General features: G+C 33.2%; 1 protein-coding gene across 1 annotated transcript; it reads right to left on the reverse strand.

Annotated features, from left to right (window-relative positions):
- Positions 1–447: 447 nt before the first annotated feature.
- On the reverse strand, positions 448–18,720 carry LOC127853992 (uncharacterized). Its single transcript, XM_052388898.1, has 11 exons — positions 18,598–18,720; positions 17,973–18,113; positions 17,425–17,610; positions 13,480–13,670; positions 13,094–13,197; positions 5,201–5,408; positions 4,605–4,838; positions 3,895–4,112; positions 3,277–3,450; positions 1,892–2,071; positions 448–1,148 (listed from the first exon to the last, which is right to left on the reverse strand). Exons 4-11 carry the CDS (start codon positions 13,606–13,608, stop codon positions 1,040–1,042), a joined length of 1,356 nt encoding a protein of 451 aa, XP_052244858.1. The 5' UTR covers positions 13,609–13,670; positions 17,425–17,610; positions 17,973–18,113; positions 18,598–18,720; the 3' UTR covers positions 448–1,039.
- Positions 18,721–19,954: the final 1,234 nt, after the last annotated feature.

Genomic DNA, 19,954 nt, shown 5'->3' on the forward strand with positions numbered 1-19,954 from the left:
GTCATTGACGTTGAACAGAAACGTTACACGTGCGTCGGTGTGCGCATTGTGCACATGTTTAAATCTCTGATATATATTTATTGTTTTATGTATTTCCATGATAAAATTGGAGAGCAGATTTGGAAAGGACGAAATATTCTTAACATGCTATTTGTTTGTCCATTTATGTTACAAAATGAAAGTTATAGCGAAAATCCACGAACTTCTGGAACACCCCTCGAAAGTTAAGATGCACATCGTACATGTATGGTATACATGCTGGCGAATTCGGCTGTACAGTCGTTTTCAATTTCAGAATTAAATATCTGGCTTATTTCGCATTTTTCGACACATGTTCTTCTTAACTTTTATTTTAATTTATATTGAAATATATATATAATAAGTTTTTTTACACAGTTTATATAAATTCATAAATATTTGACAAAATCGTATATACCCGCTTTAAAACTACAATGATTGCATTGAAACTACACACATTCCATATTTGGTAAAACATGTTTGTGGAGTTGACGTTAAAACAAGGCAACATGATACATAGAATGATATTTATAAACATCCTGAGAATTTATGCAAATCTGTATATTTTTTACAGTGCCACAACCATAACTAATTAGACAATAGATGCTTTTACAACTACAACTCCGTGCAGGCAATGAACTATTAACAATAATAATAAAGTATTTGTTTTGATAATTCAAGACACCAACATAAAACAAATAAATAAATAAATTAAAATAATATGTATAGCACATCGATAATCTTAATGTTATGGTAATGATGGACATTTCCCAATGACTACATATACACTATTTACATTTTTTCGATGTCTATATTGTCCTGTGATGTGTTTAATTAATATCCATGAAAAATGCGAAACATGCTCATGTACTTTAATTTATATTAAGTCAGTAATAGGAAAAAATAGTCCACTTGATTAATTCTCGTTAACATGCACTCGTCTTTAATTTAAACCAATTGCAAAAAACGCCATATGATAATACATACAACACCTCTAACAACATAACAATGCCCCTGTTTTTTATTTGAAACTGGTGCCAGGGAGGTGAGCTTTTTCTTGTCCCGCGTAGAAAGCAGGCGGAAGTCCCGTGCCGACGGAACCGTGCGTCAAAGGAGGACCACCATTGAACCTACAATATATTGCAGTAATACAAACATGGCAATACATACATGGTTTGTATATATGCTATATATAAAAACAATATTATAAGTTAATATAATATAAGTTAAGTGATATAATTTATATTATATAAAAATTTATATAATAAATAAAACAAGAAGAACTTAATACAACCAACACATTTAAAATATGTATACTGATAAATGTGCATAAATGCAAAATATTGAATTATTTATGATATACTGAATGTGCATTCATAATTAATATAGGCAGTTCAACCAATGAAAAAATACCAAATACCAAATACAAGGACTGGAATGTTTTAATCGCGGTGCATGGAATTATCGTTATGATCAGGGTTTTTTTTTCAAAAAAGCTTTTCAACATTTTTTTTCAGCTCGTTTGTCATAAATGTCATTAATATATAGCGGACTGATTCGAAGAATTTAAACGAGGGGCAACACGGGTTTCATTCCTAATAATAATAAAGTAAAGTAATAATTAAGGTTAAGGAGATTTTGTTTGGACAATGGCGATCAGAAAATCTCACAATGAAAAAATGGTTCTCAGATAAGCTACAACATACACACCTTTGTAAACGAGACACTTTAGCATTTTATTGTTTTCTATAACCATAAATCATTTATTTTGTACTAAGGACAAGTCGCTATGCATATGCATAATTTATATTTAAAGTATTAAAGTATTAATAACTTTCATTTATTGATTATAAGTAATGATCCAGGAGCGTACATAGTCCTACTGAATTCCTTCATTTCACTGTGCTTATGCACAACCCCAAAGTGCGGCTCAACTTGGCTGCTATAGACAGGCTTAGGAAACGCAACGACAGGGTAGTGTCCTGATGGCCTGAACTGACTGGATTCAACGCGTGGATCTCTGGACAGCCTGTATAGCTTCGTCTCGTTCACTCTGAGAATAACACAATAAAATGTAGTTAACAACGCACATAAATGTTGGTTTAAAATACGTTCATGGAAGTCGCTTATTGTAATTATAGAAACGTATTATGAGTATTTATGCAATTAACTATAAGTACTAAATTAGCACTCCAAAACTATGCAGATATCGTGGACGTTAAAATATATAAACAAAAAAAGAAAGCATTGTTCATGTTATTTGGTAACATGTTCATGCTGACACAACTATGCCCAAACAGGATTAAATGCTTATGTTTTACATACGACATTGGTTTGTAAATTTAACTTGAACAAGGCGAAAATACCTTTTATTGCGTTCGGCAAACTGACACAGTTATTTAGACATCAGTCTATTTTTGTCAAACATATGCACGGTCGAACAAAGAAAAAACGTATGCACGGTCGAACAAAAAGAAGGCCGTTTTGTTTTTAAACTAATTGGTCAATACACTATTTACATTTTGTAATATGTTAATTTACATCCGTCAGATCGGTTAAAGTGTTTCGTTGTTAGTTGAAATAATAATTTATATATTAATACTAAATAGGCGTTACTATTATATTTAAAATAAAAGTGGATCATTTTCCCTGAAGTGATACATATAAGATAACCAAATTGTAGGTTTCTTGTTTGTCTTATAAGAGTTTGTTTAGTGATAAAGTTAAATCGTTTTTAGCAAGACGTTATAGCTTCAGCTTTACTGAAACATTGAATTATATTCGATTGTCGTTGGATTTAACTCACGTAATATAATGTTTATGTGTAAGGCAAGTTGCTCAAGACGTTAATTACCTTTAAAGCTAACAGTCCTTAACTTAAGATTAAAGTTATTTGTTACACTGAACGGTACACGTTTAGAATATATGTTATAATGTAAACATACGGGTAAGTTAAACAAATAGGTGCAAATAATTGTAGTATTCTTTTAAAATAAGTTATATTGATTTCCAAAGTACACCATGTTCGCCTTACGGGCAGCTTAACGTTTAAACCAATCATCATTTAAATATATAAACATATTGTTGAATATACTTAATATTAAAACAATCGTGTTTACAGTTGCTAAAACGCATAATTAGATCACTTTATAATGCAATTTTTAATGTAAAGTAATCAAACAATAATCCACTTTATCGTAAATTGCGACGTGAGTGTCAACAATGGTAATCGCGTCATTAACACAATGTGTTTCCTACCGTGTATAAACCTGTTCATCGTCGCTTTCGGATGAGGAACTGCTACTGTTGCTGTAACTCTGACGCTTGAATGGTGGAGCTGGCTGTATGCTGAACTTCTTGTTAGTGGGTATGTTCATTACTTTCATGCGAGGGTTAGCCAAAGGTTTGATTTTCAATGCAACGACGGGATATCTAAAAGGAAAGTGACATGAGTTTCCGGTACTGTGTTTTTTTAACTTGCACATCATCTCTGTACTGAACACGTTAAATGGCAGATTCAAAAATAAGGTTCTTTAATAAAAACAAGTTGGATTTAAGGTATCATAGGCGTGTAGGCTTTTTAAATATAGTGTATAATTTATCATTAAGCAACCAAACACGGCAAAGAGTTATACGAGATTAACAACCATGTTTGTCTAGTCCCTAATGATGAAAACAGTGCAAGGTGACATGATTTCAGATGTCATGACTCATATTCATCCGATTGCAGATCTTCATGAATTTGCATGGCTTGCAGAATATCTGGTATTTACAAGAACAATATTGAAAAAACAAATTTATTCTAGAGCGTTTTCACATGACTTAATGGATGGAAAGACACTACAATTTTAAATTAATCAATAAAAGACTATTTACCCCGATTTGAAAATGAGTCCGAATGCATAGAGAGCATGTGTTATCAAGACGACGACAATGACACATTCAGTCGCCAACATTCCAATAAGCAGCTGTCCTTTGGACGAACAGGTGATACAATTAGACGATTCCGCAGCTTGTGGAATAGGATCATCTGCTGTGTAATTAACCGACAATGGAAATGCTGAAAATTTCGGCGGCGAACCCCCGTCACTGACCTGCCAAACAAAAACTCAGCAATTACCAGCGTACGAATTGTGTATTGTTGAGCCACTTTATGGTATTAAGCTGTAGCTCATAAATCAATGATCAAAAATGAAAGTTCTCTCTTGTATAAAGACAACTGATCCAAACGCAATATTTACGCTTTGCAATACGTAAATTACAACATTTTGGTAACTATGTATGTTAAATATAGCTGATGGTAAAATTAACATCAATGATATAAAATACAATCTTTAAAGGGCATGAACTTATTTCATATAGAACATGGCTTTAATTTGAATTATGACTCAATTATTTTAATTGACATTTAAAAAAGTGTTCATCGTCGTCACACGGACGAGACAATATATAAACGTTAACTTGAAAACGTCTGCTAACTAAATAAATATACATATTTGGCGAATAAAAGCACTAACCCTAAATAAATCTACAAAAATACTTGACGTTACATGTCACCAAGTCTGCACAAAGATACAAAAACTTACCATAATATGAAAAACAAACTGTTTGTGGTAATTCAGCTTCATTGCTTGTCTTAGTTTAAGTTCTGCGATTGTTGCACCAGTGGAGCGTTTTCTCGATTCTCGCGCTACCAAGCGGAAGTATTTTCGCCCTAAGCCGTTTCCCAACACTTTGAAAACGAAGTTTGAATCGCCAATGTCAGCGTCGTATGCGAATACAACAAGGAAAACGGTTGACAGTGAAGTCTTCGAGTTGATCTAGAATTGTGTAGAGCAAGCAAAAGCGTATACTGTTATAACGATAATTATAATGTTAATGCGTGTGTGTGTGTGTGTTTTTCAGCTTGGTTTCTGATATTGATGTCGAAAAGCCCAAAAGCTTATACTTTTAACACTCAGATTTTACGTAAATGCAACTGTCGGATTTATATAAACTGAAATTGATCTTATTGAAAAAAAAAATATAACAACGAATGTATAGGAGTTTATTAAGAATATAACATGTTGAAGCATCTAATAATGTATAAGCATTAATATGTAATAGCACGATCAAACACTCAAAGTATTCATTCATGTAAAATTGCATACAAATGTACTTTAAATAAACACTAATTACGTACCTGTAAATTACTTGACCAGCCGGGACTGAAGGTGACAGTCATCTCCGGTTTGTTGTCATTAACATCTTCGATAATAAAGTTCAGATTCACATTTGATCTGTGGCCTCCAGTGTCTTCGCATTGCACTTCAATAATGGTGTTTGACGTCATGTTGTCCTCCAAATTCCATTCTTGGGCAAGGTATATAACCTTGTCAGTATTGTTGAGTCTTAAAAAGATCACAACCACGTGCTAGTTTGGACATTATTTAAGAACTTAATAAAGAATATAATCTTCATTTTCAGAAGTTAGTATTTTAAGATATGTGCATAATTATAAACAATTAATTAAACCTTTTTAAATAATACATATCTCATTTACTATATGGCTTTCGTGTCTAACAACATTTATTGTAATATACAGTATGCAGTATTTTTAAAACATATGCTCTGAAATAAATTCAATTTTTCCTATTGTGCATTCACTATTATTAAACAATACACGTGTACATACATATTCATGTTTTCAATAGCACAACTTGCACAAACTTTGGAATAAAATTAACGGTATTTGTACATTTTTCCAGAAACGTATGCTTTAATTAGTGGAAGATAATTTCATTATATAATGATCTTTTGCGGATATGATATCTTCTTTATTTATTGTATACAACAAATAAATCGAGTTTGTTTGTGATTTTCAAATGAGCACTTGGTTAGGTTTATAATTTTGGATGAATTCACATGACTCCTTCAACAATAGCGGAAATAAGGGTGTCACTTTTACAGATTGTTCTAAACGTTTAAACGAATTGAAATAAACGAAACGTTACCGTTTAAACGGAATCCCTATGTCCATTTAAAAAGCAACAGTACCATCGCATTTCCAAACTGAAAATAGTTATTTCCGGCAGTAATATTCCGTGCATATCCCATTCGCGCAATCGCGTCGTTTACATTTTAAACCATAAACATTATAAACAGACCATCCGTATCACCACATGTGTATTCGTCATTCTATAAAAAAAAATTAAAGAACGTCGAAAATAATGTAAAATCGATGAAAAAAACTGTTTCTGAAAACGACACGTGTTTTGCACATCAAGTACAATGTGCATATCGTTTGACCCCAGAAAATGATCGACCAGTTAACTAGCAAAAACGTAAACAATATAAAAAAAATTAAATATTGCTTTTTAACATGCTACCGCACTGCTTTACTTTTCTACTCAATCAATTTAAATATTTCATGATGGCGGCATATGCACTGTTTCGTTGCCAAGTTGTATGATTTTCGGAAAGTAGCGAAGATTTTCCGTTAGTTTCCGTTCATGTCTGTGCCATCCGCTAACCAATCAGAAATAAATTACTGCCGAATTCGATAGCCCGGATTTACCGCAAGTACTTGGATTTCGTAGTTCTTCATCGATATATTTCGTACGTCTGGTCGGCTACGTTATTTTCACCCCAATATTTATTATATTGATATTGACTGTCGTTTAAACGTTTACTGTTTTGGTAAACGTTTTTCAGCAAAACACGAAACGCGACCGTTTAAACGTGTAAACGCGACACCCTTAAGCGGAATAGTAGTTTAGTTAACCTTTGGTTTTTTTTCAAAAGTCGCCTGTTTTCAACAGGTAAATTAGAAATGTATTCCGTTCTTCAAAAATGCAAGTAAAAGGTATCATATCAACTCTGAACTTGCAAGTATGGTTCACCTGGACATCAATGGAAATACGCACGATGAGCCATTTTCAACCCAAACCCGGTTTTACATCCGAGAACTACAGTTAACATTAAACACATACAAAGGTAGATTTCTAGAGTAAATACATGTGGTAATTGCAGTAGTGCTGTTATAATAACAAACCAACACCTGTTTGAAGATTGATCATTTGATTGATCATTTCGGAAGATTGAAACACACAAAAACTTCAAACGCCTTCCAAATACACAAGCAATACAAATGTATGGTCGAAACACTCATTTAATACAATATACGTCTCAAACAAATACAATATAAATCAACTGACATATAATATAGCAACATATGAAACCGTAGAAGAAGGTAGAACATTATAATTAACTGACGCAGCGAAAACAAAGAGATGCAAGCTATTCAAATTCTTGTTAAACTCCGTGTCCACCCCTTGTTAATTTTTCTAAGGGATCCACACGAGTCATCATTGCAAACATAGTTGGCTATGCATTCATTTCGCATGCACATTTTGAAAGAAGCATTGCAGTATAAACCTGGACAAAACAAATGAGATAATCCAAGCATGGACAGATCTGTTGCATAAATATATATATATATATATATAAACTCAATGAAACAATTCCACGAAGTTAACTTGCAATGATCTTCCCGGCTTCGATTGTAGTTGATGTTAAGGTAGTTGAAAACATGCAGTTCGACTAGATCCATATGCTTCAAGGTAATATATTTAGTCATCCTCAAACAGTCTTCAACACCAAGCCAACCCAACTTCAACAAGTTACACAGGTCAGAAGTTCACGAGCAAATCATTCGTTTCTCATCACAACATCAAATGCAACCAAAGTTATTCCCCAAAACACAACATTTCACAAATCGGCTAAATCACCACAGGTCGAAAGTGCCAAACATGATTATAGGAGAATACAATCAATCAGTAACAATAACTGGGGAGTAGTCCAAGTTTTCTTGTTCTAAAAGCCGTATGTGTCTGTAGCGAACGCGTCAATTACAAATGATGCAATGTGTATATATAAAAACTATTATCTTTCAAACTGCCTATAAATGTAAACACGATCTTATTTGAAAACTGATTTTGCTATATTAGATTTAAACGTTTAATAACAACACTTTTAAATTGTTTATGACGCTAAGAAATCTAAGCATAATAGTGCAGATAAATGTCAAGTACATTTTATTACAATTCAATATAATTACCACAGTAACTTTTCTAATACACGACAAATTGAACTAAATAATACAGAATTCACTTATTCAATTCATGATATTGGTTGTTTATTTTAAATTTAAATCTGTATTTTTAACAAGCATCGACAGAATCCAAAACTGATTTCTGATTGTGTGTCTGTCATGCATAGTTGTTAACTTCGATGGGAAAAAAAACTCGCTCCGACAGGGTTAAGATTTTCGTAAATCATGTTTTGGGTCAGAAAAGGTTAGCATTCTATACACATTTTATTTAAAATAGTGTGGTTTAAAATTAATTTTGAGATTGGGATGGAAGAACAGAAAATCGAAGTGCATATCGTTATAGATTTATTGTTATAAGAATAGGATTAGGGGTAAGCGTGTCATTTTTTAGTAATATGTGTTTATGACTCGTGTTGAAGCTGTGTTTATGACTCGTGTTGAAGCTGAAATAAAGTCTTTAATCTAATCTACAGCACCCCTTTATTCGCAAACAATATTTTACTCATCCTAATTATGTGCTACGTTTTATTGCAGTTATTTATATTGTTGGTTCCCCGTACATATGCAAAAACATCATATAACTACACTATATAAAGTGAAACTCCAGCTGCTGGAGCAGTAATGAATTCTCATTATATACAATTAGTTGGTCCTTTATTTAAGGCAAGTGACCAATTGCCAAAACAGTACAAAACAGCACAAAACAGCAAAATACAAAACAACATAAACACATAAAGGAATAAAGCTGGGGTCACCGCCTTGGAACAGTCAATGCAAAGCATTGGGGTTTAAACCGGTTTTAGAGCGCTCAAACTCACACTTGGCCCAGCAATATCCATGCTACATTTAAGAGTAAATAAAATTTAACCTCATAGCATGGCAACTCAAATTAAACAATAATAAAAGGGAATTAAAACGCATTCAATTTAATTACAATTTAATTACTTAATGGTAGAAAAGAGACCAGAGCAACAGAGTTACAACTTTTTGAGGAACGATGAAATGAAACTACGAACAAGAGTCAACTACATTCCTTCTTTATAGAAAATATTTCAGATCATCATCGCGCAAATACAGGAAGAAGCAGCAATAATGGGGGTAAAATCTCCATGTTACATAGCTTGGTTGTTTATGTGACTGCTAAAAATAAATAAAACAAGAAACGCCTGTCAGAGAGAAAATATAATAAAAATAGAACGCTATAAACCCAGTGACCTATGTATGTAGATTAAAACAGTGAAAGTGTGTCGTATGAAGCAATATATAAGCGATGACGTCACAAAATCAATGTAGCCAGGAACAGTGAAAGAGTATCGTATGACGTAATTGAGAAGCGAAGACACGATGACGTGAACAAAATCCAGGGGCAGTACTGTAAAATAATAGTTGTTCGCTATTGCATAATTTAAGACGCAACTCATTTTTCAAAATAAATCGCAAGTTTGAAATGAACACACGCCATTCAAATTTATAAAGAGTGTGTCATAACGCACGGGTCGAGATTTGTGTGCACTTTTTATCATCCTGTTTATTTTAAAGAGATAACTTAGACAAAATAACAACAACATGGCCCTTTTTGGACGTTCTGAAACCATAGAAAGTATGATGAAAATGGTAACGAGAACTGAATATAAAGACAATTTGCAATCACCATCATATTAAATGAATAGTGTTGGAATATTGAATAGCTATCTCACTAAGAATATATTATTTCATTATGAAAATTCCCTGTACAAAACTTTTATTTTTGACACCATATAAGATTCAAAATATACAATAAGATAATTGATGAAAATAAATAAAAAAATAAATTTGCGAGCAATACTTTTTACTCACGAATTAGGTAGTCATAAAGACAGCCTTGTTGACCCGTACTTTGTTGTTTATGCATTATACTTGTTACCCTAGCAGTTCACACCGTGTCAACAACTCTGACCTAAACATAGGTATAGAACACTAATGCGCTTTTTCGGCGTAGCTGTTTTAATCCTGCTTTTCACATTAAATGACTTTTACATAACACCAGCAGACACGCGTTGATATTTTCGAATATTTCATAGGATGATTCGAGATAAAACCTCTGAACTTTGGATACATCACGGTGTCTGTGCTCAGCGCAAAGGATGTGGTACTGTTCAGTGTAAGGAATTCCGGACTACTCTCTGTATGTTCAAACGACACAAATTGTGGCCCAGTTGCAATTACGCGTTAAAACCCATCTCGCAGAATTTCAGGGTCAGTACTCGTTCACTAAATCGTCCGGGTAATATATGATTGACTATCGATAAACACAGTTTTGCTTTCAAGATTAGAAAACAAACATTACCAAAATAGTATAGTGTCATGATAAGAGGAAAATCGTTTAATTATCCAACCACAATGTTTGCCGTTCTCGGTCAGCACGTCTGGAAATCGTTCCTGAACTCCTTGATAGGCTTCCCTTATTCACAAGTTTGCTATTTTGAATTCAATTTTGTATCGAAAAGCATTGTTCTAAAATGTGCCATTTTCAATTCGCAATGAGATTTTAATTGACCCTCGGCATGCTAAAATGGATCTTATTCCATATGCACCCATCATATATATAGCCCACTCAGCCTGCGCATCTCTCAGACTGGTCAGGAGATACATAGTGAGACCATATCACAATGAGTGATTTTATAACGAACAGCATCGCCTCTGACCAGACTGCGCAGATGCACATGTTGGGTTTAAGATACGCTGGTCGAAACGCATAAGACCCATTTTCGCATGGCGCGGATACGGCAGGTGTGGCGGGTAGTAGGCTTTCCGTAGATAACACGAACTCAGTTGAAATTTTCAGTAGCAACATTAGCTGTTCGCTAAGCGAACAACTAAAAATTAAAATATTAAAAGGGTGGTATTGTAAAATTGAACTACCAATAAAACCGGCTTAGATGATTAAATATTTAAGAATCAAACGTATAAAATGGTAATTCCATTAATGATTCCAAATTTTAAAAGAAGAAAGTTATGGTGAATCGAAAATAAACAAGCACGTGTTGTTTTTAAGTACGTTAACATCATATCCTTTTGATAAAAATGAGTTAATGAAATTGAATAGTTTAAAATAAACATTTTCTTTAAGATATTTTAATTTGCGAACACGCTTCAAAACATCTCCATAAAATGATGGGCGGAAATTCCATTATTTAAATGCCATTTTAAGGAAACATTATATTTTGAAATTAAATCACCAGTGAAATTTAGTGAATTTACTTCTTAGGTTATGATACAAAAAACCTTGTTTTAGCAATTTCTTCGTTAATAAACGATTACGATCATTAAAATCTTTAAAACATGAACATGCTCTGGCATAACGTACCAACTGCGGAATGTAAATACCGTAGGATGGACCTTTAGGGATGTTACCATCTAGGAACGGAAAATTCACAATTTCCAAGTTAAAGTCGTCCCGTTTGTCGTATAAACTTGTTTTTATCATATTATTATTAGTAGTAAGACGTAAGTCTAAATACGCAGCGTCTGCATTGGAGGACACGATCTATTTAAGACTAGTTCGTCCGGGTAGATTTTGTGAATATATCGTTCAAAGAATGGGTTATCTCAATTAAGTATGTCATCAATGTACCTACTAGTAAGGTTAAACCATTGAACAAAATCTAGTTGTTTAGTTTGAGATAATTCTAACATAAAATCGCTTTCAAAACAATATAAAAAAGATCAGCTATAAGTGGCGCACAATTAGTACCCATAGGAACGCCGATAATTTGTTTAAATATTTTACCATTATATTCAACGAACAAGTTATCCAAAAGAAAAGTAAGTGCTGCACAAAGTCAAGACAAGTCCAAATGATGTAATTAACTAATATCTGATTAGTAAAAAAGCTGTTAAGTGTTTAAAGCCAGATATGAACACTGCTCTCTAGCAAATGTTTTTTCAATCAAAGAAACAAGTTTGAATTTTATTAAAGTGTGAGGAAGCGTTGTATATAGTGTAGAAAAATCATAAGTGCTTACTTGTGACACCTTATATTTTTTCTTTTCAATTGTATCAATTACTTCTTAGGAGTTTTTAATTGACCAAAATAGGTTTATATTACTATTTTCATAAACTTTATTACAATATTTAGCAATATGATATCTAATAGCACTCAATGCAGATGTAAGGTACACTGATAATTGCTTGGTGGTACAAGACACTGAATTAGCGATAAAACAACTTTTCTATGGCGTTTTATGTAATTTAGGTATCCAGTTAAGTGATGGCAATTTCTTGTCAGTAATATAAACTATTGCATTTAATTTTTTGCATTCGGCAATATGGTCGGCAATAATTTCATTAGGTTGCGTATTGTAATCACAATAATTGTATGATGTAGTTTATGAAAGTTCTTGTGAAATAGTTTGCACATAAAACACTCGTCATATTATTACAATTTTATTAGCAGCCTTATCTGCAGGAACTATGACGAATTGAGATTTTAATTCGTCAATCAATTTACAGGGATTTTGTTTATTTAATTTAGGTGAATGTGGAAAGGTCAAATGAGTTGCATTATAAAAATGTATCTTATTCATGGCCATACATAATTCTTTTGTTTTCCATTCATTGAGTGCAGTAATTTCAGCATTTTATCTAGCGGTTTATTGAACAGACGCCATTTTTTACGTTGATAGGTAGTCTGGGTGTAGTGAAAATACATCATGGGCACTTGTCTGTTCTAAGCCAATCATATTACGTCATTTTGGTTGGGGGTGAGATATTGAAAGCTCCCAAATCACGACAAGGAACCGAAACAAAAGTACAAATAAAAATATATACATAAATCAAACATAGTGAGTATAGTATAGTTGATATTTTCAAGAAATATCTTCATGGTACATTGAACCATTTTTCCTCTTTAATGATGCGAATAATAGTAATTTATTATAGAAAATTAAGAGGAATTTATGCAGCCTTCTTAAGTACAGCAGCAACATATTGAAGGTCAAATACCTGAAGAAGTCCATGTACGAACCGCCTACAATTGTCAGAGTTTGTTCATCGTAGAAATCCTCGTCAGTGCATTGCAGGCCAAAGTCGAACTTTGTGCCGATTTTCTGGAAAAAAGAAATAACAAAAAGCGTCTCAAACACCTGTTTTTTTCCATACGACCATATGTTATTTCAAAATAAACTGCAATTTTTGTGCGAAACCTGAATGATTCACATATATACATGTATGTTTAATATCGTTTGAACAGTGTAAACATAAATAAATGGTATATTGACATAGCTCCATAGGTGTGTTGTGGTTTTGGTTTTTCGATAGCCGCATTGCACTATGATATATTGTAAAAAATGTAGGGGTAACATACACCATATTAAAGCAAATAGAACAACCTTTGACTCTTTAAATGTTATAGTCGTTGTCTTCGTTGCCCGCAGGTAATTTTGTTCGTTCACGTCTGTAACGTTGATGACAAGTTTCTTGGAAACGAGGCTCGACAAATAGTTATCATGTACGTCCATCAGTATAGAGTAGGTGGAGAGAGACTCAAAATCCAGTCTCTTTTTTAGTATTACAAGACCAGCTAAAAATGCCAATGAAATCACCGTTAAACTCCAACAAAAGCGTTTTCATATAAGCAACAAAAATCACGTACATGTATGACTAGACAACATTTTAAATCAAGCGGACCATGAAATCGCTGAAACGCTCACATATTGTCTTAGAACATCAATTAGCGAAAACTTGGCTGTATGATTTAGCGTTTGATCCCACTTGAACAGATTCAAGCATGGCATTCATAATGTCATGATAAACAACCTGACAAAGCTTGCTGACGATGGAGTCGTACATTTGGCCTCTATAGTAGTATTTATGTGTTACTTAAATTGGACACAACGACTTAGGTTTTGGATGCACGTGTTTCAGATTCTAACTAAACCTAGAAATTGATACGATAAACATTCTAAAAAAGCTTAATCGATATTGAGTATGGATGGGAACGAATACTGGAAACGATATTCGAATATTCGTTTGTCATTATTCGAAAATATTCGAATATTTGATTTTAAACCTTATATTAAAATGTCCGAATTAATGACCGTCCGTAGCAAATTACTATTCCTGATTGCCACAAATGCCACTATAAATCGTGTCTTATGTGCGGCTTTGAAAAACAGGATAGAGTAATATTTTTTTTAAAGATCATTGATTATTATGCTCTGTTTTAAATAAATATTGTTTTGTTTCATTAGATGTAAGATATTTCAGTAAAACACATTACCGTAATTTTAATTTATTTCAATACTTATACTTTATTCGGATTACTTTCCTTCGATACTATTTATGCTTTTGGTTTCTCTATTTTTTCTGGAATAAAGAACCATTTATCAACGATTTAATTGGTTTAGATTTGAAAAACTAAATTCTGATTAGATAATCATTGGTTTGATATATGGATAACGGAATTAAAACATACATGCCAGATCTCGACAGGACAGTCCCGCCAGTTTGGTGATTGTTCCGGCGTCCCGATATGAGACAATTTGTCAAGATATTCGTTAATACGTTCTATAAATTGACAATAAAATTCGCTATTCAAGCTCTGTCTGGCTAAAAGTTACCATCGCTTATCCCTTTATTGCCCCCTATTGCCAACCAGCTTCTATTTCTCGAGTGCAACATTACCGGTATGTTAAGCGTAGACTGTTAGACTGCATTTAAGATTTAAGGTTAACCAATCACGAGAAAAAAAATCAGCATTTTCAAAGCTTAAACAATGTTTTGTTTTCTGTACTCTTCAATATGTATAAGATACAGTAAGCTAAGTGAACAAAGCAATAAGTAGACTTATCAACTATGTAAGAATTGAAATAAATAAAGCTTAATTGAAACATAATTTTAGTGATGTTACGTATATTAATTCGGTAACTTGAAACGAATGAAGTTATCAGTTTAAGTCCCCAATATTTAATGCTTAATGGCATGAACATTGAATACATATTAGCTATTTAAATACAATTTCAATTAATTTGATACTCAATGCAAGTGATTTCGTTCCAAAGAATTATTTTATATCTATTTTACTCATTTTATATTTCAAATATATATTCTATCTTGCAAAACACAGTGTTGCAAAACGCACACTTTTATTGCATCAAACTTAATACAGCCGGGATTCGATAATTAATTTCGTGAAAATATGTATAAAAGCATGAAACTGTATTCACCGGGGATTAGATAATAAATCTTGTGACAACATATTTTAAAAATTATGTTTTCCTTTCGTTGTATTGCTTCGTTGCACCCTTCTTCGGTCCATGTGGATTACCGTGTCGCTAATGTAGACTAACCACAATAGTTATATCATCCCGATAAATTAATGAGTTTTGCGATTCAATGCGTAGACATCATAACCAGAAAGATCCTTTTAAAGCCCCAATAACACTAAAAATCAACGAATATTTCGTTTATTATTTCGTAAAATAAAGTTAACCCATACAAAATCAGTGTTCCGTATATAATAGCCATAATTTCAACGCTAGATGTGGTCTGGTAACAATGTATGTTGTTAAATCTATTTTACCAGACCACATCTAGCGTTCACATTTTGGCTATTGCTTTAAGGAACAATGATTTTGTATGGTTTAACTTTATTTTATAAAATATTTTACTAAATATTCGTTGATGTTGAGTGTTAATGGGGCTATAAATAATGTCTTGTACCAAGTTTCTGCCTACAACGAGCATGGTGTCCATTACTTATTAGGTAACGAGTGGCCGCTTTCGTTTTCTTTGAGTTTATGAAGATTTTCTTTCATTAAGTCCTTAAAAACGTCCACCTCTCGGTCACTAAAGTGTTTAGCCCGTTTTTCGCTTATTTCATTTGTGACAGAGTCAGAGGCCATATTGGACAATGTTCGTCTGATAAATTGCGCGAAAATTGACGTCATTTTCAGGGTTGGATTGTTGGTAATTTTACTGTGGTAAGTTAACAAATTTCAACGGTTAGGTTACAACGAAGTAACCATCGTTTATACAAATACAAATATCTTGCGGTAGCATAACCATGTAAATAACTGCGTTAATCAAGTTACTAAAATTAATATTAACCTCTGTTTATACAATTGACCGCTGAGGTTAAAAAACCTGTCAAAACACAATTTTTTAATGTTTATCAATATACGTAAATGTTTTAAATAAATTTACTTTCATTTTCAACCGATTTTCAGAAAATAGTTTGTACATATTGCATAACTATGAATTGATAGCAAATCGACGACTGGTCCCTCTCCTTATACCATCCCGTCTGCCAATTATCATCTCGTTCATTGATGAAAGCTGTTATCAAAGCAATGATTTATAATGGTAACCAAAACGGCGACTTTGTACATGCACTTATAACTTTTCTGGAAGTATCTTTGCATAAAAATAGAATATTCGAATATGAACTTTGGATTCGAATATTCGGCCGATTTTCGAATATTCGAATATTCGGATATTCGGTCCCATCCCTAATATTGAGTCATTAATGTGGCATACATAGTGGTCAAGAAGTTTTTGGAAGATTTTATCTGGTTGGATTGTGTTTTTTGATGTACCAAAATTCGATATTATCAAGATACACATTCCGACCAAGTTTCATCAATATTTAGTTCTGATTGTGGCCAAATGAGTGGTGGAACAGTTTTCTAAGGTCTGACCTAGTAACCTAGGGTTAAGGCGCTAGTACCCAGAATCGAATGTTGCCAAGATATTGTCAAGATAAATATTCTGACCAAGTGTCATCAAGATTTGATTACCAAATGCGGCCTCGATTATGGGAACCGGCTAAAAATTACGACAGACGACTAAAGACACACGACGACGACGATTAAAGGGTGACAACAATAGCTGCCCATGACCACTTCGCGCTCAGATGAGCTCAACAATATGAAAACACTCAAGGATAAGAGCCAAAAACCGAGGTAAGTAGGATCTTTAGTTATAGCAAGTGACCGAATTGGCAAACACTTTAACACAGCAAACAGTCCCTTAAGAGCCCACGCAATATTTAATCTTTGCTTATAATGGACGCTAAAAAAGCCACAGAAAATGTCACAACAAAGAAAAATAAACAATAATGCCTGAAATTTATTAAGCTTTCACGGGTACTTCTATAATGTAAACGCATAATTCTTGTCGTAATTGCTATATATTTACTTCAAAAATAAAGCTAAGAAATAGGCTTTGGAAGACATTGTAAAATTTAAAACACATACACACAAAATAATAGAATAACAGTAATAAGCAAACATTGATGGACTGTGTGTTCTCTAAGAAATGCAAAAAAGTCTTACTTGACTTGTCAAGTGCGAATAACGACGCGGCACTTAATGGAAAAAACTTCGCGGTGAAAGTCAGGTTCTCAGCAGGAAGGTCGACATCAGATACGTTGGGTGTAAAGAGAACTGTGTCTACCGAAGCATTTTCAGGGACGTAGATTGTGTCCGGCAGGTTTATTATACCCGGGTACGAGTGAGTGGCTGGGAGTAAAACACATGATGATACAGACGATCGGATTGCAGCATGTATAAGGGTAAATATACAAAATATGATTGTTATTCGCTTTTCCAAATTTCAGTCGTATACAAATTGTGAAAAGAAGACATAAAGTGTTTATATATACCAACATCGTCACAAGAAATAAGTTCTTTCGTAAATGATTTGGTAAATGATAATGAGAAAACAGATTTTTAAACGAGAAACAAAGTATGCATGTAGAATTGTACATTTAGAGTGTACGTTATATTATAATTACATTTACCCGTTATATAAAGATTTAAATACTCCCAGAAAAATTGCATGCTATTAACACTCAAACAAAGTACATCAAAGATTAGCTTACAATTAAAAGTGATCTCCAGTGTTCCGCATTCGTAATTTGCATGCTTTCGGTCACCGACGCAAACTCGTATTGAAAACACCGCATTTTCTTCATTGATTATACTCACATTCCGTCTTAATCGTATGTGTAATATAGAGTTACCTCCAATGAAAAATATGTTATATTTAACGGCCCCATTAGAAGATTGAGGATCATAAGTTCTTACATAAAACAGAGTGTAACCATACCATTACAAAGAAACAGAAATATTTATATTATATAATTAGATTTACTAATTGTTAATACGAATTTAAGCCAAACGATCATATATTGATATTCAAGATGAGCAATATGATATAAAACTCAATATCGCTCTTTGTTTCTGTTGAACCGGCGTCATTACGCGGGTGGCATAAGAGTCTGACTATTGTTTGCAAGCGACTTTAAATAATTGTATAAAGCAATTATGCTAGAAAGAAAACAAACTAGAATGTTATCGGACTTTACGTAAGTAATATTGGCTTATGTAATAACTCCACTGGCACAAACACAGAATGCTACGAAAATCAAACAGTTTTTATTATTTTATAGCATAAGCCGAGTAAATACATATATATATTTAATAATACAGAACAAAACGATATACTTGTATCACAGGTAAGAGGATTGTTGCTGTTGCTAACGTTGCATGTATAGATTAGTGTGTCTCCCTCATCATCCACAGCCTGCTCGGTAAACAAGGAGGTCCCATAGAACACCGTAGATTGGTCCACTTTGTCTTTGTATGGTACCTGGAGTAGTAATGGTAGAAGTATGAAGCCTTCAGAGTTATAAGAACTTGCCGTCTGATAGAACTTAAAGGGACTTGTTCACAGAGTTTGCATTTTTTTGTATTCGTCGTTATATGCTTTAAATTGATAAATGAAATATCGATAATACAGCTCTCCATTAATATACAAGAATATAATTTGATAAAAAGAAAGTTGACCCCCTTCCCATCCATCGGCTCCAACCACTGACCTATATATTAATAAGCAGTGTTCGCCTTAACCACTCGGCCAACTGTGCTGTAACGTTACGTCATACCTTTATAACGTTATATAAGCATTCCACACTTTGTAAAAAACGTTACGAAAACATAAAAAACAGGCGCAGATTCATTAAATAAGTTCGCGTGTGTAACGGCTAATTTTTGTAAATTATTTGTATGATGATTTCTCATAAACGGACATATGCTCCCTGTATTCATGTTATTTTTTACCCAAGCAGGAGCAAAATTTAAAACTCTCTGTAGAGAACTTATGTTAAATATGAAAAGCCCAATGGTATTTCCGTTCGGTTTCTTGGCGTGCTAGAATAGACAGTTGTTTAAGATGACCGACATCTTACGACAAATGCATAACGTCTTGTCCGTTTTATATCAGTGTTGGAAATTGTATTCCTTTTTCTTATTCCATCTGTAGTAACTATGTAACCATTGGGCATGCCTGATTGTGACATCAGCTGCTTGATTTTAACAATCATTTTTAAGTATCACGGTAAAATGTTGAAAAACACATTTCATCCCTTCAAGCATATCGGTTTCAGAGATGATAGTGTTATATCTTATCGTGCATGTATTAACCTAGTGACCCCAGGAGGCTTAAAAAAAAATCAAGTTGCATCGGCAGAAGAAAATTCTTAACATCACTTATAGGCCTACATTTAGTCCCAGAAAAACAACAACAGGAAAACAACAAACACAAATGAATAGAACTGCGGTCGACGCCTTGGAACAGTTTGTGCAAAATATACCGTCGAGGGTTTGTTGGGCGTCCAACCTCACACTAAGCCTTAAATGTTACACCACTGAGATACGACCAGTTTTGACTTAATGTTCATGATTTAAACAATCTTTGTAAACGTACAATATATATTCTTAGCTTTACCGTTTGATAAAAGATTTTTTGGAAAGACGTATATGTTCAAATATATGCTAGTTCTGATAATAATGTAACGATTTT

Source organism: Dreissena polymorpha, chromosome 12 (genome assembly GCF_020536995.1).
Source record: "Dreissena polymorpha isolate Duluth1 chromosome 12, UMN_Dpol_1.0, whole genome shotgun sequence".
Taxonomy (NCBI): domain Eukaryota; kingdom Metazoa; phylum Mollusca; class Bivalvia; order Myida; family Dreissenidae; genus Dreissena; species Dreissena polymorpha.

What these genes read in the sequence shown, in the direction of transcription:
- LOC127853992 (XM_052388898.1), bottom strand. Translation starts at nt 13,608, where the DNA reads ATGGACGTACATGATAACTATTTGTCGAGCCTCGTTTCCAAGAAACTT. An exon ending in TAACATTTAAAGAGTCAAAG is followed by an intron (nt 13,198 to 13,479) that starts GTTGTTCTATTT and finishes TCTTTTTTCCAG; the next exon opens with AAAATCGGCACAAAGTTCGA. An exon ending in GCTGGTCAAGTAATTTACAG is followed by an intron (nt 4,839 to 5,200) that starts GTACGTAATTAG and finishes ACACAATTCTAG; the next exon opens with ATCAACTCGAAGACTTCACT.